The sequence below is a fragment of the Suncus etruscus genome, chromosome 12, assembly GCF_024139225.1.
Source record: "Suncus etruscus isolate mSunEtr1 chromosome 12, mSunEtr1.pri.cur, whole genome shotgun sequence".
NCBI classification, from domain to species: domain Eukaryota; kingdom Metazoa; phylum Chordata; class Mammalia; order Eulipotyphla; family Soricidae; genus Suncus; species Suncus etruscus.
In genome coordinates, this window is record NC_064859.1 from 23,427,167 (window position 1) to 23,454,380 (window position 27,214).

The window sequence follows — 27,214 nt, forward strand, 5'->3', positions numbered from 1 at the left end:
ACAGCTAATGGCCAAAGGACCCAGAATGACAGTGAAGTCCAGATGCCAGCACTAGAGAACATCCCGGTTAGGGTTTAGCAAAGACAGGAAACCAGTGTCAGCAAAGGGGGCCCCTCCGTGCCTCTTGCAGTATGATCCCTGGTGGGGCAGCCAATGCCTGTGCCCAGTTCCCCACCCTCTGAGGCCAGGCCAGGCCTCCCAGATGGATCATCACATGGGCCAGCCTCACCTTTTTCCTTTGGATGAGCTCAAAAGAAGCCAGCAGCTCCCCCGCAGGCTGGCCACCCCTCGTGAGGGGAAACCAGGCCAGCCGGGGTGTCCGGTCAAGATTTGGCCGACAGATGCAGCGTCCCAAAAACTCATCAGCACCCTGCATCAGGAGAGAGAAGAGTCAGCATCCCACACCTAGGATTCTGGGTGGCCTCGGAGCCATTTCCAGGCCTTCATTCTACGTCGGGAAAGGGCAGCAGTTCCAGGCAGGTGGTGAGCTCTGCCGTGTATCAAGACATGAGGAAGAAGTCAGAGCTGCATGCCCACAGTTCAAGCAAGGCAGCTTGTATGTCCTGCAGGGATACTCAGCTTCAACCTGGGGAGAAGGTGTCTGAGGCCACCCCTACCCCAAATATCCCCCTCCTGCTCTCAGCTGTCCACAAGGTTGACATTTCCAAGGACATTGAATCACCTCTTCATTTCACCTTTGAGTTCCCTACTTCCCAGGTAGAGGAATGAGATTCTGCTCATCAGAGTAAACAATGTGAAGAGCATTTCCTGTTTATTCCTGAACCCAGAAATCCTCGATGGCTCCCCTCTGCCTAAGGGATGAAGTCTGCTCCAAGCAAGGAAAGCTCCCCTATGCTCTCCTGCTCCAGCCTGCTGGTCTCTGCCCACAGAAGGGCTCTGTCCAGAGGCCGCTCCCCTCTGGCTCTTCAGAGATCTCTCAGCCTGATACTACTCTACACCCACACACACACAAGTCTGGGTCCTCCAGGGATAGGGATCCTGGACTCATGTTACTACTAGAACCATTTGGAGGGGCTACCAGCTCCTTTGTGGTTTCCCACACCAGCAGGTGACCATCAGCCCATGCCTCTCATTCTGGATTCCAGTCCCAGTACTGGTCACCATCCTTTAGTTATAGGTTATGAGTAGATCAGGGTCCCAGAAGCTCAGGCAGCAGATATAAGCTTGCTGGAAGAGAATATAGGACTTTATTCTCAGTGAGCATGGCCTCTCTCATCCCAGGACACTAGACCTTCTCCTTCTGGGTCCTCAAGAACTAGGAGACAGTAGGGTGATAGAGCCTGGGTCTGAACCTGTGCTGGCCCAAAACACCTACTTCTCCCTTCTGGCCTATCAGCTCCCAATGAGCAGGACCTGAGCACCTCATCACTGCAGAATTGATTTTCCTTCGGGAAGCATTCTGTGGATGCCTATGCTCAGTCCTGGTCTGCATTGCCCATTGCCAGCTAAACCCCACCACCAGAGGACCCCCTAAAATCCATCCTCTTTCTCTGTCTGTTGTTTGCCATACCCTCACAGGGCAGCTGGCTTCCAGCCATGTCAGCCGTCCCTGAAAACACCTTCCAAACCTAACCCCCCTTTATCACATCGCCCTCCACCATATTTGGACCCACTGGCACAGACCATTGCTGAAAAACATCCCCCTCCTCATTCTCGAGGCTGTCTCTGCCCCATCACTCCTCTACTCCCACAGTATCACACAACTTTCTCTTCCACCCCACCTGCACTCCCTTTGCCATGCCTCAGTTTCCCTCTCTAGCCTCACACTTCCACACTGCCTGTGTCCTCAAAACACTCCAATCCCACCCTCCTTCCAGGGCCAGAGTCTTTCCTACCATCTACACACACATTTCAACCCACAGGTACCTATGCCCCCCATCTCCATCCCCAGAACCTTCTAGAGCTGAGTTATCCAATACCAGAGGCCACTAGCTGAACACATTGACACAAGCATATAACCTAGTACATGGATGAATGATTCACACTTAAACACAGTTTAATACATATTGCAAAAAGTTGGACATAGGTCTCATGTGGCATAAAGATAAGTGGGAGAGAGTGCTCCCCACCCAGGTTTCAGAGTCACTGGGTGATACCAACTTCCCATTTCTCTGTGGATTGATCTTCAAACTCCACCCAAGGCCAGCAGTTAGTGTAGAGAAGTACTTGATAAGTGTTTGTGGAATCTCTGAGCTCACAGTTGAGCCTGATAAATTTTCTTTTTTATTTTAATTAAAAGGTTATTGATTTGCCTTGAAATAAGGTTTATTTGTGGTGAAATAAAGATCGGGAGTCCTACTTCCTGTCTATGTGTGTGAGCCTGACAACAACTACCAATCATATGATAGGATTGGCCCCATCTGCCCTTTTCATGGTCTGGGACCTTGTATATAAGGCAGAGGCAGAGAAAAACACAGGTATATTCCCAGCCTGCCCTCTCTCCCTCCTGTGGGCACTGATAGCAGGTAGCCAGCCATGACTTCTTCTCTAAGGTCAGCTTAGCTGCCTCCAAGCCCAAACTCACATAGGTATCATGGTCGTACAGCTCCACCACGATGCTGGGCGGCTGCTCTGCCACGCTGGCTGGCTCACCAAAAATCTCGATCTCGTAGAAGATGAGTGTCTGGTCCCAGGTGGGGTTCAGTGTGTTCTTCACCACCACTGTCTTCTGACTTTGGTGCAGGAAGGAGACGATGGCATAGGGGTCTGCATGGGGCCAGCAGCAAGAATGAGACAAGACACAGCAGAGTATGAATCACAAGCTCAGCAGCCATCAGGATCCCAGAGAAGGAATAAGGCAGTGCTGCTGAAGAAATCACATTCAGAAAGGAGCCCTGTTCTCTAGAGGTTATGCCTACCTTCCATCAGCCATCTGGCCTGCAACCTTAAGGACAGAAAGTTGGGTTCCCATTAGTGACTGGGGAGATCCAGAGAGCAACTTTTTGAGGGCTACTTCTTGGGCTAGACACCAGAAGTAAGGTTCATATGGTGAAAGGAAGTGCCTGACTGAATCATTAATTCATTCATTCATTCATCCAACAAACACTTATAGAATGCTAACTACCAGCCCAGGGCCTAGGGACTGAGAATATAATTGACATATATCTAATGCATATAGCTACTATTGTGATTAGTACTTTGAAGGTTAGATAAAAGGTGTTGGGACCAGAGCAATAGCACAGTGGTAGGGCATTTGCCTTGCATGCGACTGACCCAGGACGGACCTTCGTTCAATCCCCAGAGTCCCATATGGTTCCCCCAGGCTAGGAGTGATTTCTGGGCTCATAGCCAGGAGTAACCCCTGAGTGTTACCAGGTGTGGCCCAACCCCCTCCCCCAAAAAAAGGTGTCATTGTGTTTATGAGGTCTAGTGCACAAAACACAGGTATGGATGCATCAGATAGGCATGCCTGAGTCTACCTTTCAACAAACTTACATTGGTTGCAGAACCAGTTGAGGTTAGGTTAGGTTAGTATAGCGATTAGTACACATGTTAGCTACTTGCCCAACCCTGGTTCAATCCTTGGCACATGGCCCCACAAACTTCACCAGATAAGACCCTGGAGGTCTTCTGAGCAACACAAGGCTAAAACAATATCATATCCTCAGGTCCAAGCAGTGAACTTCAGCCTGGTTATTCAAGAACTCCAGGAGTGGCACCCAGGTCCCCTTGAGCACCACTTGAGAGTCCTCCCCACACCCACACCCAAGAAAAATAAAAGAGCCGTCTAGAGTTGACAGAAGTTACTAAGTGCAGGGAGACCAACTGTGAGAGTACTCAGTAGTCCAGGTGAAGATGGTGATGGCAGAGATGGGCACAGAGCACTAGAAAGAAGCACACGGACTCAGGAATTAAGTAGCACAGGGAGGTATCATAGAACCCTGAAGTCTCTAGAGTTCACTATTGCCCCAAACCTCTCTCCAGCCTGCCAGCCCTGGCACCAACACCCACAAGTAGTTCTTTCAGCTTAGCCTCAAAAGGAAGGAGGTAGAAGCACTAGAGAAGGTTCTAGAGATTTTCATGTGGAAGCATACAGCAGAGCTCCCTGGATCACTTACCCAGACTTTGCCCTGCCCCCCCCCCAAAAAAAAAGAGATTCAGCAGGTTCGAACCAGTCTGAGCTCCAGTATCTCTAGCAAGCTCCCAGGTGATGTCTAAACTGCCTCCAGGAGCCAAACTTTGAAAATCAGTGTGGGGGCCCGGAGAGATAGCACAGCAGCGTTTGCCTTGCAAGCAGCCGATTCAGGACCAAAGGTGGTTGGTTCAAATCCCAGTGTCCCATATGGTCCCCCGTGCCTGCCAGGAACTATTTCTGAGCAGACAGCCAGGAGTAATCCCTGAGCATCGCCGGGTGTGGCCCAAAAACCAAAAAACAAGAAAAAAGAAAAGCAGTGTGGGAGGAAGTAAGTGCTCTGAGCCTGAGAGCTGCTGGCACTAGCAGAAATAGCCACTTGGGGACAGGGTCCAGCTGAAATCCCTTTCCTAAACTCAGCAACCTCAGCCACTGAGCCAGGAAGCTCTATGTGATGAGTGTTTTAGGAGGGCTGAACCCATGGCCCTTGGACCCTGTGGTACCTTTGCTTCCTCTGTGCCTCCGGGCTTCTCCTGGAGCTTCCCTCACCCATGTCACTGCAAGGGGGCCTCAGTATTGGAAGACTGGTGATGGCAGGTCCAACTCAACCTCTGGCTGGTATCGGGGAAGGTGCTAACAAAGGAAAAGGGAGCTGACCAGCACCCTGTCCAGGAGGAAAGACAGTGCCCCGCCCCAGCCCCTCTGCAGGTGTGAAGCAGAGAGTGGTCAGTGTGAAAGTCAATCAAAGGATGGAGTAGTGTATAAATTACTGTAATCCCAGCATTCAGCTTTCGGAGTGAGGGGATCTATGTTAGGCAGCAGAAGTGTAGGTCATGAGCTGACAGAGCAATGCTGAATTTACCAACCACCCTACAACAGCAGCAACAACAACAAGCCAGGCCTGTGCATCAGCTCGCAGGTGCAAAAGCACATGGGGTGGTTGGATTCGGGATCCTCCAACCTAGTTCTATGGGTCAAAGAGGGCAATGAGGGACCTTTGGCCAAGAAGGCGTCGGGGCGATGTGCTCCCACCCTGTGCCTGGTGGAAGTGTCCCTGGCATGAGGTTCTCCCTTCCATGCACCCGCCCAAGCTGGGCTGGCCCCCAGCCCTTCCCCTCCTGCCCCTGGCAGGGCCCAGCGGCGTCTGTGCATTTAATGAAACCGTCTGGCTGTGATACCATCAGCTCCAAGTGCAGCCGAGAACCTCTTGCTGGTTCCAGTAAGGAAAAGAGGGCGCATTCCGATAAATAAAACCATATTAGAGAGCCCGCGAAAAAGCCCCTTTTGTTCCCGCCCCCCATGCTTCCCCAACGCTTTATTTTTATAAGCGCTCAGGCCCCAGGCCGACCGCGTTTACACAAAGATCACAATTGCACATTGTAGCGGCCTCGCACGCCGTATTGGTGTTGGCAGCACCCCCCCACGCTGGCCCCCGAGCCGGCTGACTCCTTCCAACAGCCCCATCAACACAGGCAATGAGCTCAGCGCTGGGGACAAGGAGGGGGGTGGCTTTCAAACAAAAATCACCCAGGACCCCCCCCCTCCACACACACACACACACACACACACCCCGCCCGCCCAGGAGAGGAAAACACACAACAAAGGCATTGTAAAGAGCAGGTCTGGAGGCCCGGAGCGGCAGACACTGGGCTACTGTGTGCTGGGGCCCTGGCCTTTCCCTGCTGAGCCCCTCAAGAAAAATAATAAGGAAAAGGGGTAGGGATTTGGGGGGCTGGGCAAGGTGGTCAAAAAAAGGGAAGACAGATGAAAACACAGACACACCCTCTTCCAGCAAAGAGCCGAAGGAGCAGCAGACTTCCAAGGGGGCAGGGGTTCTTTCTGTCTTGTCCATGCCCGCCTAAGTTTTGCCAGGATCACCCCACAGAGGGGTAGCATCGGCCCTCAGCTCTCCTCCCCCTGCCCTGTAGAACCCCTGGAGCTGAGATAGAGGGGGGGCTCATCTGGAACCCTATGAGGAGCATCAGCTAGGGAGGGAGCTGTTGTTTTCCAACTGGGAACACACACTGTCTGTGATGCCATCTCCAGGGACCCTCAGCAGGCCCCAAGCAGAGAAACCGTTTGTTAGACCTGAATCCCTGCACTGCACACTGGCTGCCTGAATTGAGTTCTGCTGGCTCAGACTGATCTAGAAATCCAAAGAAGATGCTTGTCTTCCTCATTCGTCTCTGCCGACTTTGAACACCCTCGCCCCTGTCCTTGACAGAAGAGGGGAGCTTTGAAGAATGAAGTCACTAGCCCACACCAGCACAAGGCTAGAAGGGTGCCCCCAGATTCCCAGCTCAGTGCTCCCTCTCCCTGCTACGGTACAGCGGGGAAAGGACCCTTGATAATGGGTGGGCGATGGAGAGCCAACAAAACAAGGCAAATGAAAAGTTTAATGCAGCAATATTTTTCCTATAAAATTTTTAAAAAATTGTTTCAAAGTATAAAACCCGGTGTTGGCAAATATTTGATGAAAGAAGTACTTTCCTTTATTGCTGGAAGCAATTCAGCAAGCTTTCAGGAAAGCAATTGGGCAGGATGCCCCGAAAAACAGAACTGTTTAAACCCCGTTTCCCATATTGCTGGGAATAAACCGCAAAGCTTTAGGTCCAGTGATGCTCGCGATGGTCTCCATGAGACGTCCTTCCTTCCATCATAGTGACTGGCAGGAGTAAGGGGCAGATAAGCACAGGGCCAGGAAGGAGAATTTTTATGTATTACTTTTATTATTATTGTTCGGTCCCAGCCTCTTATGTGCACAAGAGCTCTGCTGCTGAAACATGTGCAGGAAGATGACGATGGATGAAACATACTCGGCTCCAAAGACCACAGGCACAGGTGGAAAGGGGACAGAACCCAAACTAGCCAATGTGACTTATGCCACTTAATAAGGAGGTAGATGTGGCACCAGTGCGGAGAGAAGAGCTCAAATCCATCTTCTCAAGGGATGTCTCCAGCCCTGAGCCTCTAGAATGAGGAGGGAACCCAGTCAGCTGCGGGAAAGGACTCAATCCACCGTACAGACCCCAGACAACCACCAAAAAGAATGGGTCTGTGAGCTAAAGTCAGGAGTTTGGGGCTGCCCAGGAGGAGATGGTCTGCACAGGGCCATGAAGAGGGAGCAGGAGGGACACCAAAATTCCTGTATTCCTAGACAGTGATTTCCACTGAAACCTGGACACTAGCTTTATCCCCTTTACCTGGAAGCTAACACGGGTAAGCAAACACCTAGGGTTCCCTTTCCGAGGCCCCCTCCCAGCCTCTCAAGCCCATGTCTATGTTCCCACAAGCTCTAAGCCCTCCTCTCCAGTCTCTGCTACAGGAACCCTCTTTAAGTGGAGCATTTCACAAGCCTCCAGAGCACTTTGGAAAACAGCTCCTTAAGCTCCTGGGGAGAAGTCCCCACCCCCAGCCCTGCTAGCGCCAGCTAAACACAAAGCTGTGCTTCAAATGAGGGGCAGGCAGGACCAGAGTCCAGACAGAGGAAGCCCCAAAGCAAAAGTTCCCAAACTCCTCCCAAGATGCAGTCTGGATCTGGAGAAACCAAATCACCAGGCCCACAGCAGTGACCTCAGTCATGGGGCAGCCAGGGTGCACCAACCCTCAGCTCTGGTCTCCCAGGAACCTCCCAAAAGGTTAGCAATAAAGCCTTGGAGATGCTTTCTGGACTAATCAGCTAAAACCTATTTCTAGCTTGTCTTCAAGCCGTCTCATCTCTCTTTTGCTTAGGTTAGCCAAATCCAGTCTCCATAGCCTCAACCCACAAAAACTTCCAGAGGAGTTTCTGGATGCCGGAAACTTAAAGAGCATCCTTGGGCACAGAAGCAGCGGATCTGCAGGCAGAACTGTCAACTCCCTCCTAGCACTACAAGCAAGTTCTGGAGCAAGAGGAGAACCTGCCGAACAGTGAGAGCCTGCAAGTGGCAGGGCAGGCCACTCGAGCCCTGACTGCCTCCTTGGAAGAACTCGGGCTACTCTCAGCTCAGACAACTGTCCGGGGTGGGGGGTTCCACCAATGATGTTTGGAGACACCCACATCTTTTGAGAGTAACCCAGGCATATTCCCAACCTGATACTCCTTGGCATGGACAAACAACAACCCATCACAAATTAACAAGGAGCCTTTTGCATTAAGTATCATTGCACAAACTTTATTTCAGATGGCACACACACCCCAACCAGAGAATGGATCTTGCATGGTGAGATCCCCAGAACCTCCCTTCTGGGCCTAATTTAGTATTATTCAGTGAGTCTGAGTGTCCCTCCAAAGCCAGGAGAAAGAGGCAGGCCCCACTGGGCCAGAGCAAAGTGTTTTCCACATCTCCAAGCTGCTTCTTAGCCACAGACAGGGACAGGCGGACTGGGAGAGGACGGCGCTTCTGTCAAGGACCTGCCCTGGCCCCAGACAGTCCAAATTCACACAGGAGTTTCCTCTCAGAAATGTCAACTGGTGGCCATGCACAGCCTCCGGCCGCCAGCCACCCCAGGGTCAGTTCCAGGGAAGAAATTGCTTTGGTTTAGGGTTTGGGAGTGAAAATAAACACTCTGGGTTTGATAGGTTCACCCGTGTTGGCGGCTGTTTTCCTTTCCAGCAGCTGCTCAATCAGCCCTTTCATTCAGAAGCCCTAGGCCTTGGAGGAAGCCCTGGGCAGTGCCCTCAAAGCTCCAGGGATGTTTATTTGGAGGAGGAGGTGGGGCCTGCATGGAAAGTGTGACTCTCCACAGGCCAGACCAGGCCGAGCCTGCCTGCCATCCCCAAAGTGCAGCAGATCCGGGTGGGGGTTCCCACCCAGCAGGTCCCCATCCAGTTCTCCCCACAGAGAACATGAGCTCTGCACCTGGCCTGCTCCTGCCACCCACCAGACAAAGCTGCCACCTGCACTGTCATCTTTCTGTCCTCCCCCCCCCCCCCCGGGCAAAGCAAGTAGGAGTCTGGCTTTGCAGACTGCTTTATCCCTCTGGGCATGCCACCATTGTCAAAGAACTCCCTAGTCCAGGAAACTATCCCCTGCACTGGGTCTGTATGGGCTTGGCAGAGGTTACAGTAGGGATTCAGGACCCCAAACAAACTCAAGAGAGAAATGGCTCCATCAACTGACACCAGGGAGACTTGCCTGAGCACAGAGGAAAGAGTAAACCCTAGACGTCAATGGTTATGGGTCCCAAAAAAACAGAGAGCCACTGGAGAAGAGAAACATGATGGCTCCCTATTGAGACAGGGGTGGCTGGCAAGAGGCACCAGCCGTGGCCATCAGCAATGGTGCATATTAGGATCTGAAGGTCACTTAAAACGACTCAAATGAAAGAGAAAGTATTTGGGGCAAGTACATCACTGGTCAGCTGTCAAGCAAGCAACTTGGTTCAAAAAGAGTCTCAGTTGCTGCATCTGTAAAAGGGGGAGGATGGTTATATCATTCCTTCACAGAGGGATTAACCTGGGGGCATGAAATATGTCAGTTATATTCTGGGTGCAGAGCAAGCACCTGGTTTTAAGTGGAGGGTCTTTAGGAATTTGGTCAAATAGGATGGACCAAAAGGCCTCTGAGACATCTAGGGGAAACATCAAAAATGTGGCTAGTCATGAAGGGCTAGACATGGAAGGCCCCTCTGTGCCTCATCACTGAACTTGAGGTAGAGGACCCCTGTTCCAAAGAGAAAGTAATCAGCCCAGAAGTAGGGCAGGCCTAAGATTCAGGTCAGAAAGGCCAAGTTGAGAGGCTTTCAGGAGGTGAGAAAGTAGAGCTAACCCTGCAAAGAGGTCAGGCAAGACCCCCTGATAGCCAGAGACTTCAGGAGCTCACACACAGCTACTTCCTGGCAAGACCCAGCAACCACCCTCCCCATCCTACCCCATTCACAGAGGAAGCCCTGCCCAGCCATGCTGCAAGCTCTCCAGTCATGTTCCCACATACCCCCATCCCACCTACCAGAGAAAGAGTCCTTGTCCATGGCGGGCAGGTCCCGGGCCTGGTACATGTAGCATCGGAGATGATAGCGATTCCCATCTATGCCAAAGGAGAAACAGAGAGGTTCAGGTGAGTCAGAGAGGAGGGCGGTATCTGCCCATAGCATGGCAGAATGGTGCAGGGGCAACTACCACGGGAGCAGAAGAGACCCTATTAAAGGCAAGTAGTGGAGAGTGAGCCAAGGGCAAGGATGGTGAAGACAGCTAGTGTACCTGGCTTGGAGCAGCCCATTGCAAGCTTAGTCTGATACACAAATGACACAGAAATGTACATGGACACATGTATGTACATACACATGCAAGTACACATGTACAAGGCACATCTACATGTTAGGGTCTGGAATTGAAGAATGAGACCATGCAATTGAAATAGAGCAAAGTAAAGCTTTTTTCCATCAACCAACAAGCTACAAACTGGCCAGTAAGGGACACCTCCCCTAGAGGTCACAAGCCAGGTAGGTTATATAGGACTAGAAGCAAAACATCTTGACCTTTATATTGATTGGCTGTTGTCTAGGGTGTTTCATCATGTATTTTTATGGCTAGATGTCTAGGGTGGTATACTGTGGTTTATAGGGCCTTGGGGTTTTTGTCATTATTGTTAGGATAGAAATCTAGTCCTGGGCCGGAGAGATAGCATGGAGGTAAGGCGTTTGCCTTTCATGCAGGAGGTCATCGGTTCAAATCCCGGCGCCCCATATGGTCCCCCGTGCCTGCCAGGAGCAATTTCTGAGCCTGGAGCCAGGAATAACCCCTGAGCACTGCCGGGTGTGACCCAAAAAAAAAAAAAAAAAACACACACACACAAAATAAAAGAAATCTAGTCCTTAAATGAAAACTTAACTTTGGTTCGACAAAATGGAGTCCCTTCTGCTCTAGGCTTCACAGTATGGTACACGTTCATTTATGCATACATGTGCATTCACACATAGACATTTACATGGAGAAGACATCTATACATGTATATACACATTCACACTTACAGTAAATATATAGGTGTACAAGACACATATATACACATATTCACACCACTGGCTGAGCTCTCCTCTGCCTTCCTATACACACCTAACCATATACCCCATGTACAGAAGCAACAGTTTCACATGGGCCCACCTGTCTCTCCAGGCAACACTTACAGTCAAAGATGCAGGAAATCGTGGGTCTGTTCACACCAAAGCTCAAGGTTGAGACAGACATGGAATCTTCACTTCGGTCGTCCACCATGCCCCCCTAGAGACAAAGACTTTGTCAAATCCTGTTCCCAGAGCCTGGAGATAACAGAGAGATTGGTCTCTCACTCCTACCCCCAGTAAAGAGCCCTTTAGATAATGGTCCTCAGCTGCTAATATCTAGGCCAGTTGCCTCTAAGCTGTGATAGGGGCACTTAGGCTGAAGAGGTAGGACAGTGGGAGATATTTGCCTTGCATAAAATTGATCTGGGTTCAATCCCCAGCTCCACTTATGAGCCCTGACAAGTGATTCCCAAGCCAGGCATAAGGCCTGAGCACAATCAGGTATGACTCCAAAATCAAAATCCAAAGTGACTCTTTCTCTTCTCCAGCACCGAAGGCCCTGAGGTCAAAACCAGAGGGATAATGTCCCCACAGTGGAGACCAGTTACACCATACCATAATGGTAGTTGGACTTGCCCCCAACCTGGGGGTTGGACTGTGACAGAAGAACTCTAAAAGGTTCTGGGGGACAAGCCCATCTGTACTTCTCACTTGGATCCTCCTGGAGGATCGAAAGTCCAAAAGGTCCTATTGAGCCTATTCAAATCTGGAACGGGGCTGGGGAGAGGACATGCAGGCAGAGAGCACACACAGGCCCAGTCACGAGGCCCAGCTCCTGTCATATCTGGTCCTGAGGAGAGTGCTTGGCTACAGCCGATCAGGGCCTGGGGTCGGGACAGGAGCCGAGGGGCAGATGCGACAGTTCAGAAGCCAGTCACTGTGGAACAGGAGTCAGCAGACCCTCTCCAGCCATTGACCCAGAAACCACATCCCCTGAATTGGGCCCCTTCTTGGCACATAGACTCCCTTCAGCAGAATCCTGCCCTGTTTGGGGATTCTGTGCTCAAAAGCAGAAACTAGCCTCACATCACTCAGCCTAGCCTGAGCTGACTGCTATCACACTGGCCCCTGCACAGCCAAGGGCTCTGCAGAGGGCCTGAGAACCAGATGGCAGCCCAGGCCATTTTTTTGCCCAGTACCTATAAGGACACCATCTCCACACCTTCACCTACCCAATTCCTTCCCCTATCCCACTCCCCCAACATGCAGCATATGTGACTTCAGAAGGAAGGGAGGGAGGGGTCCATCCCTCGAGGGCACTACCCAGAGAAATGGCCACCACTCCCCAGCCCTTACAACCCTCACACCCCATTTTCCTCTAAATATAAACTGCCATTTGCACGGCATCCTCTTCAATCATGTCCACCCCAGTCTAGCTCCTAACTACCTCCTCCAAGAAGCCTCCCTGGATACCATGTAGTACATGTAGCTCGTTGACCTGGCCACACCTACATAAACACCCGCAACCAGAACCTGATTCAACATCCCAAGTCTCCAGAGCCTTGGAAAGTAGCTGCCAGGTCCATCAGAGTCCCAGTGAGAGCCCCTTTCTTCCCCCCAAAGCCATCCCATTCATGCAACATGCCTGACTATTCCCTGAGCAGACATGCAGAGCACCATCTCAGACTTTCCTGTCCTCAGGGCACCCCAAAAAACCTCTGACCCAGCTGAGTAAGCACCCTGAGGGGTGGGCTGGACTCTAAGCTACCTCCTGCAGAGACCAGTCTGTTCTGCCAAGGCAGCCTAGCTGTAGCAGGTGGACACACCGCTCACCCCCATGAGATCCCAAACCTGGAGGGTGGGGGGCACCGCTCAGCCACCGCCCCCTCAGGGAGATCAGCAACCCCTCTCCTAACCATGATGTCTACACAGGGCAAAACCCAGTGTTTGGGCTGGAATCCTGACTCTGCCATTTCCAAGCTGTGTCTTTGGGAGGCTACTTTAACTTCTCTGAACCAGGCTTTATACACTATGGGGATGATTCATGGTCCCTGTTTCAAAGAGTTGCTGTGATGGCAAAAGAAGAGAAAATAAGGGGGGCCAGAGAGATAGTACAGGGGTTAGAGCATGAGTTTTGAATGGGGTAGGCCCAGTACCATATGGTTCCCTGAGCTTCGCAGCACCTCCTTGGACTCTTTCACTGAACCACCAACTCAGTTGGCCAGGAAGCCTTGGAGGGACCCCTGGGTCTCCTGAGCACCCTTGAGAAGCCCACCCACTAAACAGTAATAATGAAGCACTCTTGTTGATCATTCCCTGGCATATAATAAATGCTCAATAAAGGCCACTGTTTAGGAGAGAGAGAGACAGACAGACAGACAGACAAACAGACAGACATACAGAGACAGAGACATTGCACTAATGGTGCTAGGGGGAGAGAGGCAGGCTGAAAGCAGTTTCTGCCCTCTGAGAGCATCCTTGTTCCTCTGCAGGCTTGGAAAGTACATTCCAGGGCGCAGGATGCAAACGCACCATCTCAGCCACCAAGCTCTCATCCTGGCCAAGAAAGCAGGATGACAGAGGAAACAGACCTCTATACCTGATAACCCGACTCTCCTGGGCAGTGTGATCACCAGCCAGGAGAGTCTGCGACTTGGCCATCCTGTTCTGGGTCCTGCTGGACACTGCCCCTGGCCCATAGTCAAGTCAACAGCAGAGCTAACTGCCCTGGTGTGAAGAGAATGATGGGATGGAGAGTGGTCCAGAAAACACTAGTGGAAGTGCAAGATGTCTGGGAAACAGGGCAGGAGGATGCTGTAGTCAGGTCTGGCACACCAGGTTGGGCAGGGGAGGGAGGCTCCAGGGTTCAAAATTTTTCCAATGTGCACTCTGCAGGCAGACCCTGAATGAGTTTCTTGCTCCTCGCCCCCACAATCCCTCCTCTCCCCTTTGGGATGCAGGGGCACACAGCAGACCCCACATGGGATTTTGGTCCAGAGCAGCCTGGATCTCAGGTCTGGCCAAAGTGGGTCTCTCCCTCTCCACACAGGACAGTCATCCATTGACACCTGCCTTATCATGCTCATTCCCTTTGCCCAATACTCAAGGGGACAAATAGGACTGCAGCAGAAAAGAAGCTAGGAGAATGAGAGGAGTCACATACCTCAGGCCAGACTGAGGGGTACCTACTGGCTTCCCTTTTAGCAGAACCCCAATACTGTAGCCATCCCAGTTCCCACCAGGGCAGAATCCTGCTGTTTCAGTGATTCAACACGTTCACATCCACAAACCCTCTCTAGGTGCTCCCACATCCCCTTGAGTCTCTGGGACCAGAAGAGGGCCCAGCACAGATCTGAGATTCCAGCAGCCAAGACATGCCTGAGCACCCACTCCCCTGTGTCCTCCACATGTGGGTCTGCCACAGCCTCAAGTCTCATTGACCCCCCAGGCCTCTCTTGTTCTCTGCTCCATGCCTGCCATGGTTGGCCTCTCTGACAGCTTGACCCAGTTCAAGGCCACCCTGCAAAGAAAAGCATCACCGAATTTCCCCTTCACTCTGCACCTTTTGCTCAGAGCCCTGTAGGCTGCCCATCCCCTCCCACCAGGAGCTCTGTGAGGCCATCAGAGACCCTGCTTCTGCCAGAAAACCACCCTGGGACCATAAGGAATATGAGTGAGATAGGGAGGGAGGAGGGAATAAGTGAGTCAAATGAGTCAGTGGATGAATGAGTGAATGAGTGAGTGTGAGTGAGTGAAAAAGAGTGAAGGAATGAGTGAATGAGAATGACTGAATGAGTGAGTAAATGAATATGAATGAGTGAATGTGAGTGAGTAACTGAGTGACTGAGTGAGTGAAAGGGTGTGTGCTTTGACTGAGAACAACATAAGCAACTGATGGTGCGGAACAGCTAGATATGTGATAAACAGAGATCACCCACCTTCCCCTTTGTTCACGCTGAAGTAAATTTCATTTCTCAGGTGTAGATAGTCAGGGCTCTCACAGAATTCCTCTCTAAACAATAAAGTCCATAAAACCCTGACTGAGCTTGTCTGAAAAGCATCTCCCTCCATCCGTCTTTCCCTCAGTCATGCCACACCATGTTTACCGAGAACATTCTCAGAGTCATTTCTTTCCTGGACCCCTGGATATACGTGTTCATGTAGATGGACAATGTCACCTCCCCAAAAAGGCTTTCCATGACCAAATTGTAAAATCATGCTCATGAACAAGCCACACCCATAACACACTCACAAACAGCCTCACAATATAAGACCCATCTATGTGCTCTCTGACCTCTTCCATCATCTGGCCTTCCTTCCTTAAGCCCAGAGATAGCAGGTACAACTGAAAAAAGTTCACCAGGGCCCAGCTATGTCCCCAGAATCTGCCTTAGCACCTGCACAAGGGGACCTTTAAATACTAATCACTGGATCGTTTATGTGAGGCATCAGGAGAGGGAGAGGAGCCTTCCTGGGCCCCCCTGAATGGTCAGACAGCTGCAGGAAAACCCAGATTCTAATGGGATCCATATTGTAAAGGGGCCACCCAGACCCACTTGCCAAGGAAGGGAGTGGAGAAAATAAATGCAGGGCTTTTGCTGGGAACTGGTATGGTTTGATTTTTACTGTTTAGCAGCACCCATGGCCTCTATCAGTGAAATGTGATGGCACCTCTGCCCATCAACCTCCAGATTTATCTTCAGGCACACCCAGGTCCTTCATTCACCAACTCACACACAGGTTTCTCCACATGAGAAGCAAATTCCCCAGGATCCAGCACAGCATGGGGAGAAAGATGTTCTGGGGACATATTTAAGCCAAGAGAGGTCAAGGTAGGTCTCGACTCTAAGGCCACCATGGTACTAGACAGAATCTGAGACCACAGTCCTGTGGATGTCATCTTTCTTATCACCCATGAGGCTTTGGCCCACCTCTGAAGGCTCAGCCTCCCCCATCCCCATCTATCCCACCTCAAGTCAGCCATTAGCCTCTACACCCCTGTCTCACTGACCCCACCAGATTGCTTTTTTGGTTTTTTGTTTGAGTCACACCTGGCAATGCTGGGTGCAACTCCTGACTCTGCACTCTGGAACTACTCCTGGAACATTTCAGGGGACCAAATGACCTGGTATCAAACCCAAGTCAACTTGTGCAAGACAAAATGCCCTTCTCACTGTACTGTCTCCAGTCCCCACACCCAGATTTCTCTTGATTCAGAGGATTTTACTGACCCTCCGCCATGGAACCTTTGCCTGCATGTCCTTGTAACTCAGAGGCAAAAAATACCCACTCTTCCTTAGCTCCATCAGTGCTGAGGTCCCCCCTCAAAGCCTTCTGGGCCACACCTAGCTTCTTGGCACATCCTTCCACACTCCCCTGCTCCATTCCTGGCGCTTCCTTACCAGAAGATGCCACAGAAGATGCAGGACATGGAATGTTGCCTTGAGTCAAGGTAAGTCACTAGGCTAAGGTCTCCACAGAAGGGTTCTCCCATCTTTGAGGGATTTGGGTTCCAACCCTAGCACAGAAAGAGTGTGGCTTCCTGACAGAGCTTTGGTGGGTTGGAACAGAATGGAGTGAGCCCCAGAAGAGCCTGTGAAGCCTTCCAGCAGGAGAAGGGCTGATGCCCGCTCCACCTCAGGGAAAGGATCACCTTAGTGAGTGTGGGGGAGAGAATGAGCTTCCCTGGGAGCCCAGGGCAGAACCAGGCTGAGGGAGCAGATGCCCCTGCTCTCAGCCACCCACTCTTCACCCTCTTCTGCCCTCACTCGCCCGAACACTCTTCCCCAGCCCATGGCCAGACCCAGGGCATTGAGTTTCCCACAGACACATTCCTGCCTCCCTAGCTCATGCAGATGCCTCAGACCAGGCTGGCAGGCATGAGCTGAAGCCACGCACTCCATCTGGGGACCAGCCTGTAAGGGATCCTGCTGCTCACCCCAGGGACTGGGCCACTGCCAACCCACAGATCCCCAGAGGAGCCTTGAGCCTGGGACTCAAAGGAATCTTCCTTCTCAGACACCTCAGGGCATCCCCAAACTTGAGCACAGCCTGCTCAAGTTTGGTGCAGGTTCTGGGGGAACCAGCAGCTATGTGGGACACTCATCAATCCAAATCAAATCACAAATTTGGGGTCCCTCTGTTTCACAGGGTCAGAATACCCTACACACTCACTCACTCACTCACACACACACACACACACACACACACAGCTGGAACAGGGAGGAGATGATGGTTCAGGGTCTCTGAAGCAAAGGCAGGACAGAGCCAGCAAAACAACAGCAAACAGACCCAGCTGAGCAGTGTGGGCCAGGAAGGACATAACAGAGCCCAAAGGCATTTCCAGAAGCACTAGGATCCCCTTTCCAGATCAATCAAGCATTTGGTTGTGGGGGCTCAGGTCCTTCCTCAAATTACAGGGCACACTCCTATACATGGCAGCCCACGGACTCCCTGGAATCCGCTTCTCTGACACAACAGTCACTGAATCAGAGGAGCCCAGGAAGCAGCAGGGGCTGGCTGCAGTCATGTGGCCAACATGAGCAGGTCAGGGAATTCTTTGTTCATCATACAAGCTGATTGTGAAGCAGTCATTTGTAGAAACGAAAATGTTATCAATTTTTTGTTTTAGGGCCACATGCAGTGATGCTTAGGAGTCACTTCTGGCTCTGCATTCAGAAATTACTCCTGGTAGATCTTGAGGGACAACATGGGATGCCAGGGGCCGAACTCAGGTCAGACACATGCAAGGCAAGTACTCTATCCACCGTGCTACCATTCCAGCTCCCCATTCCTTAATAATTTTTCGTTTTTGTTTTTGAATTTGGGACACACCTGGCGGCACTCTGGGTTACTCCTGGCTCTGCACTCAGAAAACGCTCCTGCAGGGGCCGAAGCGGTGGCGCAAATGGTAGGGTGTCTGTCTGCCTTGACCACACTAACCTAGGACTGACCGCCGTTCGATCCCTTGGTGTCCCATATGGTCCCCCAAGCCAGTAGCGATTTCTGAAAGCATAGCCAGGAGTAACCCCTGAGCATCACCGGGTGTGGCCCCAAAACAAAAACAAAACAAAAAAGAAAAAGAAATTGCTCCTAGCAGATATGGGGGACTATATGGGATGCTGGGATTTATACGAACCCACCATCCATCCTGGATCGGCTGCTTGCAAGACAAACGCCCTACTGTTGTGCTATCTTTCCGGCTCCCCCTTATCAATTCTTCGTGTGTGTGTGTGTGTGTGTGTGTGTGATTTTTGGGTCACACCTGGCAGTGTTCAGGGGTTATTCCTGCCTCCAGGCTCAGAAATTGCTCCTGGCAGGCACGGGGGACCATATGGGATGCCAGGATTCGAACCGATGACCTCCTGCATGAAAGGCAAACGCCTTACCTTCATGCTATCTCTCCAGCCCCATCAATTCTTAATGAAAATTATGTCAAGGAACCAGGTCACTGCACACTCAAGACCTAAGGAGGGCGCAGGGGCACGACAATGCCTGAGTGCCAAGTCAACACATTGGGGACTAAGGGACCTGGAGAGTCCAGGCCTACATCACTGGCACTGTAGCCCCAGCTTCAGTTCCCAGGGAACGCCCACACCGGCCATGGGGCTCTGTTGCATCTGTTTGGTCCAGCCAAGGAAGGTGAGCCCTAGAGAAGCAGGAGCCAGGAGCACTCAGCCCCCAGCCAAGGAAGGTGAGCCCTAGAGAAGCAGGAGCCAGGAGCACTCAGCCCTCACTCCCTAATCGGAGCTGATTGCAACCATAAGTGGAATCGCAGGCACAGAGCAGCCCCACTTCATTAGAGCTGGAGCCAGGGCTGGGACACAGCTGCTAGCATCCTGCAAAATGGCTGATCTGACTGGCGGGGGGTGGGGGAGAGTGGGAGGGCAGGGATTCAGGAAACTTGAACACTTTTTGGTGTCATGAAGGGACTGACTGACACGGGGTGTGTCAGGGGTGGGTGGGGGGTAGGGTGGGTGTGAGCGTGCATGTATATAGATATGTCCCTGTCCCTGTATCTGTGTATGAATGTGTACATGTGGGTATGTGTGGATGCATATGTGTAGAAATGTGCATGCATGTAGTGTGCGTATGTAGATTTGCTTGTGTGTATATGTGACCACACATAGTGCCATGCTCCAACACAACAGTCAATGGCATCCTAATAAACATGAAGGCAGAGCTCCTGCGTGTACAGGGACACAATGGGGGACACCCAGCGGAGATATGCACTTCTCGGTGTCCCTGCAGCTACTTGCCACCCCTCTGCCTCAGGCGCACTTCACCCATCAGAACCTCCACACCTGGACCCCCACCATTGAACAAGACAGTTCCAGGGTGCACACTTTCAGAGGGCCCAACCCAATGGCTTTCCATAGAGGATGGCCAGGGAAGCCACAGTCCCCACTGAGGTCAGAGCAGGTGCAGTAGACAGCAGGTGACAAATCAGTATATTCAAGAAGCTGTCTTGGGGGCCAGAGAGATAGCATGGAGGTAAGGCGTTTGCCTTCCATGCAGAAGGTCAGTGGTTCGAATCCCAGCATCCTATATAGTCCCCATGAGCCTGCCAAGAGCAATCTCTGAGCATAGAGCCATGAGTAACCCCTGAGCGATGCTGGGTGTGACTCAAAAACCAAAAAAAAAAAAGAAAAAAAGAAAAAAGAAACAGTCTGGGACCAGCCAGCCACCTCCCAACAGGTCCCTTTGCAGGGTCAGAGAGGTGAGTCAGCAAAACCATCACTCAGGTCCCATCCTGTGCACCTCTGTGCCTGCCCCCCATCAGACACCCTCCTAGGCCAGGCATCCACCTCCATCTGGTCCACCTCCGTCCTCCTTTTCAGCCAACCTAAGTGACTTCTCTAGCACCAAATGGCCCCTGCCCCTCCCCAGTCCATACTCTTTCTCCCAGCTGCCCATCCTGCTCCCATAGCCAGCCAGAAATGACTGTCTCTCAAAGTTCTCTTACCATCAGCTCAGGATTCAGTTTTAGGCTCACTGGGGGCTGCCAGGGAAGGGGCCTGGGGGACAGCACCTCACTAGCAGCCCAGCACTCCAGAGAGGTTATGGCATGTCTACAAGGCGAGGTGAACCTTGCCCACTAAGGGCATGAGCCAACAACCTAGGACCCGCCCTCCCCCCCAAGACCCACATGAAGGACTCTCTGTGGAGAGGATATTATGCCCAGATGAGTGAGAGATGCCCCAGGGAGAGGGCAAAAGAACTTGAAGCTCTGGCCTTGGATTTGCACTGACCCATGCCAGGAGCCAGGCAAGCACCTTCTAAGCTCAGTTTCTCCTGGGCTAACACTGGAGGCTCCGAATTACTCTGTGCAACAGGATTTCCTGCGATGATGGGACATGATGGTTGTGTTGTCCCCAACTGCATCCTCCAGCCAAGACTGAGATTCAACATTTAAAACTAGGCTGGAGGGCCTGGAGAGATAGCACAGTGGCTTTTGCCTTGCAAGCAGCCTATCCAGGACCAAAAGGTAGTTGGTTCGAATCCCAGTGTCCCATATGGTCCCCCATGCCTGCCAGGAGCTATTTCTGAGCAGACAGCCAGGAGTAACCCCTGAGCACCGCTTGGTGTGACCCAAAAAAACCAAAAAAAAAAAAAAAATAATAATAATAATAATAATAAAATAAAACTAGGCTGGAACTGAATTTTCTTTTTTCCTTTTTCTCTCTTTTTTTTTATTATTAGTGTTTGGGCCACACCTGGTGTTGTTCAAAATACTCCTGGCTCTGTGCTCAGGAATCACTCCTGACAAGCTCAGGGGACCATACGGGGTGCCAGGAATTGAGCTCGGGTCGGCCACATTCAAGGCAAGTGCTTACCCTCTATACTATATCTCCAGCCCTTGTAACCAAATTTCCTTTATATTAAAGACTTTACCAGTAAATCTAAGTAATTTCATGGGGATCATGTTCTCTGCAGTTGCAAAGCAACTTAACTGTGAAATAGAAATGGTTGTGAAATCCCACCTCTGGAGTATCGGTGAGGATAAGTATATCTGGCATAAAGTATGAAATGTATATAATATCTAGTCTAGTATATAAAGTGTCGTGTCTAGTCTAGTATCTTGTATAAAAAAACACTCCTGGTTTGGACATGCTGTGAGGCTCACTTTAGTAATCTACCTTCTCTGGGGAACCTGGAATCTGCGAGAACAGGAGGAAACCACCAACGCCACACTAGGATTTACCTGTCCCAGACACACAAGCACAGAATACTGATTCCAACACACACACACACACACACACACACACACTAAAAACTTTGTCTCCACTGTGAGAGGTATTGAAGCCTTCAAACCCCCACGGAAGTCTCCTTCCAAAATCTCCAAATCTCCCAAGCTGTGCACCCACCATCCCTTCCCCACCCCCACCAGGCTCGGGCATCTCAGCACACTCTTCCCAGCCCTGGCACCCGGGCTCTGGGCACGTCCTCCTCCAGCACAGAAAGCAAGCAGGATGGACTCTGTGAGCTCATCTGGGCAGAGTTCTCAGGGCTGGCGTCAGGAGGGACGGGCAGGGTGGGAGCTGCGCGTGGTGGCGGCAGCGGTGAGGGCGGTGGGGCGAGGAGAGGGAGGCCGATGGAACGCGCTATAATAGCAGCTTTGTCCTCCACTTCCCAGCTCCCTGGGAACGCCAGGAAGATTATGAAACCGGTGTCTTTGGGAATGCCAGGATATTAGCTGGAAAAGGAATAATACAAAAATAAAATAATGCTTGCGATGGAGACAGCAGACGATTAGCAGACGGAGCCAGGCCTGGCCCCCGCAGGTTTCAGGGAAAGGCTGCCGTGCTGATGAGCAGACAGGCTCTGCCTTCCAGGGAGGAGAGCTGGCAAGACAGGCCCGACCTGATGCTGGATGGCCTAGCCAGGGAAGGGTGATGGGAGCCAGAGGGAGGGGTGCACAGGCCTGATGCTGGGGCCCAGACATCCACAAAAGTCAGATGAAGAGGAAGGCCACCGACCCCACCTACCATGCTGCCTGCCTCCCTATGAGACTCTGGGAAAACTGTCCCCCCACCCCACACGAAGACCCCACCGGGTTACTGGGTTCTCTGTCCTTAGCAAGAAACACCCTGCTGCTGATGGGAGCTGAGCTCCTCAGAGACAGGCCACACCGTCAGACTCAAGACCCTTTCACCCTGGAGCAAGGAACAAGTCTCACCTTCGCCTGCTTCTCTCTACAGGACACTGGCCCAGCCCATCTCCTCAGAAAAGTATCCAAATTGGGAGTGAAGGAGGATGGGATCCCTTCATGGTCCTCTTTGGTTCACACGCTCACACCATAGAGATAGTCTTAGGTCAGCACCATCAGCCTATCAAATAGATGCTCAGCAAAAAGTGTTTGGGGCCGACCCAATGAGCAATTAAAATTAAAACTTTGGGTGTGGGAGATAGTACGAAGATTAGACACAAGCCTAGCAAGTGCTTGACTTAGATTTATTTACTAGCCCCGTGTGGTCCCCTAAGCTTGGGTGGTCCCAAAGACCCCCAGAATCATGCAGCACAGCAGCATCACATCCATTTTAACAGGAACCCCAGATGGAGCTGACAAGCACTTCTAATGTGTCAGGTCCTCCATCAGTACAGACCCCCAGAGGAGCACAGTTCCATGGCGAGTCTGGCCCAGGAAGCAGAGGCAGGGCGTTCATAGCAGGCCAGCGCTACCAAGAAGCCTCACAGCCCACTGCCCTCATGCCTAGTGAAACGCAGGCATCGGTGACCCTCAGACCAAGACCAGCCCTGTTGCTTAGCCCTGACCCTCAGAAAACACAGTGCCTGCCTTGCTAGAGCATAATCACATCCAGGTCAAAGGTCAGTGGGTTCAGAGATTGCCATCCTTGATCCCAGCTTTAAAGATGACCTTGGAAGGAGGGAAAGATGGAATGGGTGCTGAAGGGATCCCTTCACTCAAGTTACAGTGATCCATACAGCTGCTGTCAATGGCCCATGGCCCTGTCCAAATGCCAGCCATACCTACAGGCTTCCCACTCAGCACAGTGTTCAGCTCCAAGACTGTGAGCTGCAGCCACTCCCCCCACTGTCTGCTCTGTGTCAGCAAAGTCCCCAGGGTCTCCCCTGTGGCTTTCCCCACAGACCCCAGACACATCAGCCTCACAATCAATCACCTTCAGCCCTGCCCACCCACAAGGGCTCCCAGGCCCCTCCTGAAAGAGAGGATTGGTTTCTCCGTTTCTGGGAAATGCCCCCCTTCCGTTCTCCCAGTCACCGATCCATGAAAGCTTGGCAGTGGGTCCCCTAGTTTTGCTGGTCTTCTTCCCCCAAATCCTAGCCAGCCCCAGCGCCCGGCCACACTTCCAGCCACGTGTCTCCTGGCACCTCTGGCCTGGTGCCCCGGCTCCTCCCGGCCCCTCACCTCACAGCTGACGCGTGTGAGGCCCTGAGACTTCCAGCCTCTCTGGCCCAGCCGCCTGGCAGGCAGCCGCTCGTGTGTGTGTGTGTGTGTGTGTGTGTGTGTGTGTGTGTGTGTGAGAGAGAGAGAGAGAGAGAGAGAGAGAGAGAGAGAGAGAGAGAGAGAGAGAGAGAGAGAGAGAGAGAGTTTCTAGGGCAACTGTGAATTCAACACATCCCTAGGCCCACCACCCCATAGCCAGCCCAGGGGAGTGGCTCTGTCTGGGTGTTCTGGCCTGTCCTTCCCCAGCCCTGCCCTCCCAGGCTCTCCATGGCTCCATGGATCCCACCCAATGGACACATGTGTCTCTGACCCAAAGGAGATTTCTCTCTGTGGCCAGTGCACAATCCAAAGCTTATAGTTCCATAGACAGAGACCGATACCTGTGGGTTTTTCCTATACTGTTGGGTTTTGGGGATTTTTCCCTTCTTTTAGTCCCCTCACTCTTTCCTTCCACTCATGCTCTTCTAGCCTAGTGATGCTATTGACCCACTATTGAAAGGCCTGGCCCAAGCAGCCAACCAGAACTTTCTCTTTCTCAGTCTCTGAAACAGGGGCTGTAATAGGCACTAGACTATCAGTCAGACACAAACCCAGGCCAGCACTCTCTCTCACTCACTCATTTTCACTCTTTTTATCCCTCCTTCCTTCCTTCTCTCTCTGTCTCTCACTCTCTCTTCTTCCCTTGTCCCTCTCTCACTCTCATTCTCCTTCCCTCCATCCCTCCCTCTCTCTCTCATTTTCTCTTTATCTCTCTCTCTTGGGTTTTGGGGGTTTCCAACCCCTGATGGCAGAGGATACCATCAGGGTAGACTGCCATGTCACCCAGAAAGGCCACCAGACTGGAGCCAGTCTCTGTCATGGCACAGATACACACAGACATGCAGACACGCAGGCATCTTTGCTCCCAGGTGGTGTGAAAAAGTGGCCAACACAAAGGCTAGGACACGGTGAACCTGTTTCTGGCCAAGCTTAAAGCTCTCTGAGCCTTTATGGCCATTTTCTGTTGGTGGACATTTGAGATGAGTTTCTATATGATGGACACAAGTTCTGGTCCTGTGAGGTACCTTCTGCCCTGCTCCTCGGGCCCTTACCCTGTCTCTGACGTGGGCCTAGGGCTTTAATCTCTGGCACCAATGACACTGCCAGGGACCAGTTCCATCCCATCCTTTTCATGTCCCAGGCTACAAGTTGTATTGCAGGCCCTGTGAGGGTATCTCTGAGGGTACTGGCCCAAAACATTTCCTCTTCTCTGAGCTATCACCCAGATCTGAGAGTGACAGAGCCTCCTTATGTATCTACATTCCCATTCCTGTCCTAGACCCTTTCCCCATCCTTACAGATGCTCAGCCTATAAAAACCAGGCTGCCCAGGTCTTTATGTGTGTGTCCTGCCCCAGCACAGGGCTAAGAAGCTCTGCTCCTCAGCCTGACCAGACACTTATATCTCACTCTCATGTGTACACACAGCTGCCACCCAAGCTCACACTCAGGCCTGGGGATGTGCTACCACATCTGTGGGCACCTGGTACCCCAACCTAGTCCCCCCAGGGAGCTGGCAGTCCTGGCTGGATTTCTTTTACTTGTTGCTGTTTGGGAGAGGGGTTGGTTTGGTTTGGTTTGGGTTTTCTTTGTTTTGTTTTCTGGAGGCCCACACCTGGCAATACTCAGGGGTTCTCCTAACTCTGCACTCAGGAATCACTCCTAGCGGTACTGGGGTACTATACGGGTACCAGAGATCAAACATAGACTGGGCCTGTGCAAGGCAAATGCCCTACCAGCTGTACTACTGCTCCAGCACCCTGGTATTCTAAAGAGCAATTCCCTCCTGGAACCTTCACTCTCTATTCCAGAAACCCCCAGTTCCACACCAGGACACAAGCTACATCCTGGCTCTCACTGCTCCCTCTCGGACAGCTCTGAGGGGCATCTCATCTTGTGGAAGGGCCGCATCATCAGGGACTTGGTTTACCAGAAGCAGATCTCCAACTCCAGTCAGTATACAGAAGAGCAAGACAACCAGCACAGGGCTGTTTCTGAGCCACATCTCTTCCCCCAGAATCCCCAGAAGACCCCTTACCAATAAAGTCACTTCAGGGGTCTCTAGACCCCTCTGGCTATGACCATTGACTAGGGCAGAGCCTCCCCACCCAGACCAGGCCAGCAGCTCATGGGTCTAGATCGGGCCATCAGGAGGCCAATTCCTTCCCTCAATTCCCATCTTGACCACACAAAGAAGCAGAGGTGTAACAAAAGGAGCTTTTCATAAAAGGGGACACAGGAGGTGCACCAGATTTCCACAGGATCCCAAAGGAACTGCAGTCAGACAGTCCAGTGCAGATCAGCTTTACAAAATCCAAGCATCACCCAGTCTGCTCAGGACGTACCAGCGCCCCCTCCAGGGCAAATACAGCTGCTGGCCCCGTCTTCTGCAGGGGCTCCATGCGACGGCGCCAGCGGCGGCGGCGGAATGCATCTGTCTTGCGGTACTCCAAGTGGAACTTCCAGCCGAAGAGAGAAGCATACTCCCAACCCTCACCTTCTGCCTCTGCCTTCCTGTGCTGCATAAGAACCAAAGACAGGGCACATAAGAGGCTGAGAGCTGAATCTGTAGAAAATTGTGGGCTGCTGTGCCTTTCCTGCCCTCTGCCATTTGCTACCTATACCCTCATCCAAATTCTCCAAGTAGGAAAGTCCTACAAGTGATGGATGGAGAAGGGAGGCTCTGGGCAAATTCTGCAGCAATGAGAGCCATGGGTCACGAGAAGAGGCCCCTGGGGTATGGGCAGAACCAAGGAACCAGAAAAGAAAGATGTAGTGAGCTGTGATGAAAACAGCGAGGTGTATGGTGAATCTATTTCTTCTCCATCTTCCAGCTCATAAAGAATAGAAGTATCTACAATTCAGAAGCAAAGCATAGATCCCAGAATGGAGTTTTTCAGGCTATAAGTTATCTTGGCCATTAGGCCTAGGTTGACTCTGAAGAGGCACCTGATCTTCCTGAGGACCCTGCAAGCCCTTTTCTATCTATGGTCTGGACCACAAGCTCAAGAACAGGTCCTGGAGGTCAAGTGATGAAGGAATTTGTGAAGCATCATCTCTATCAACCTGAGCCAGGACCAGAAGCAGAACCTGCTGGCTCACAGCACAAATGCCTCTCCTGGACCCAGGGACATGCCACTCTAGACACTGTTGAGACATGCCAAAGACATGGTTGGGGGCCTGGTACTGAGTCCCCCAATCAAATGTGTACCTGAGAAAGGAAAGACTCTGCCCAGAGGATCCAGGAAGGTAGTCCCTGAGGCTGTGCCAGATGTGGGCAGCTGTGAGGCTACAGGAACTGTGGACATGGGCACTGGTGCTCACTACACCTGTCTCTAAGCCACGGTCCCTGTGCCTCATCTGTGGTATTTCTGGGGAGCCACTGGGCTCTGTGCAGACGCACACTCACATCACACCAGGTGGCTTCCAATGGCAGTAGACTCCTCCAGGAGGCAACTCACACTGCTGGGGAGACTCCTGGAGGCTGAGGGCTGAAGCACAAACCCATCCCTGCTTGCCGTGTGGATGAGTCAGAGGGTTTGCCAAACATCCCAAAAGGTACAGCAAAGCCCAATGCTACTTTGTCAAGACTAAGTCCTAGCCTCTGGCACCACAGAGAACACAAATCATCAAATAGGAGGCAGAAAAGTTCCCATAACAGATCTGTCACTG

The 27,214-nt window shown here is 51.8% G+C and overlaps 1 protein-coding gene across 3 annotated transcripts in view; it reads right to left on the reverse strand.

Moving 5' to 3' along the window:
* The window catches only part of DYSF (dysferlin), a 226,636-nt gene that overhangs the window by 88,345 nt on the left and 111,077 nt on the right, over positions 1–27,214 (reverse strand). For all 3 annotated transcript variants that reach the window (XM_049785137.1, XM_049785135.1, XM_049785136.1), the window contains 5 exons: positions 25,888–26,061; positions 11,198–11,291; positions 10,024–10,101; positions 2,546–2,727; positions 230–370 (listed from right to left, as the gene is read on the reverse strand). In XM_049785137.1, coding sequence (XP_049641094.1) covers positions 230–370; positions 2,546–2,727; positions 10,024–10,101; positions 11,198–11,291; positions 25,888–26,061 — 669 coding nt within the window. The remainder of the gene's footprint in view (positions 1–229; positions 371–2,545; positions 2,728–10,023; positions 10,102–11,197; positions 11,292–25,887; positions 26,062–27,214) is intronic.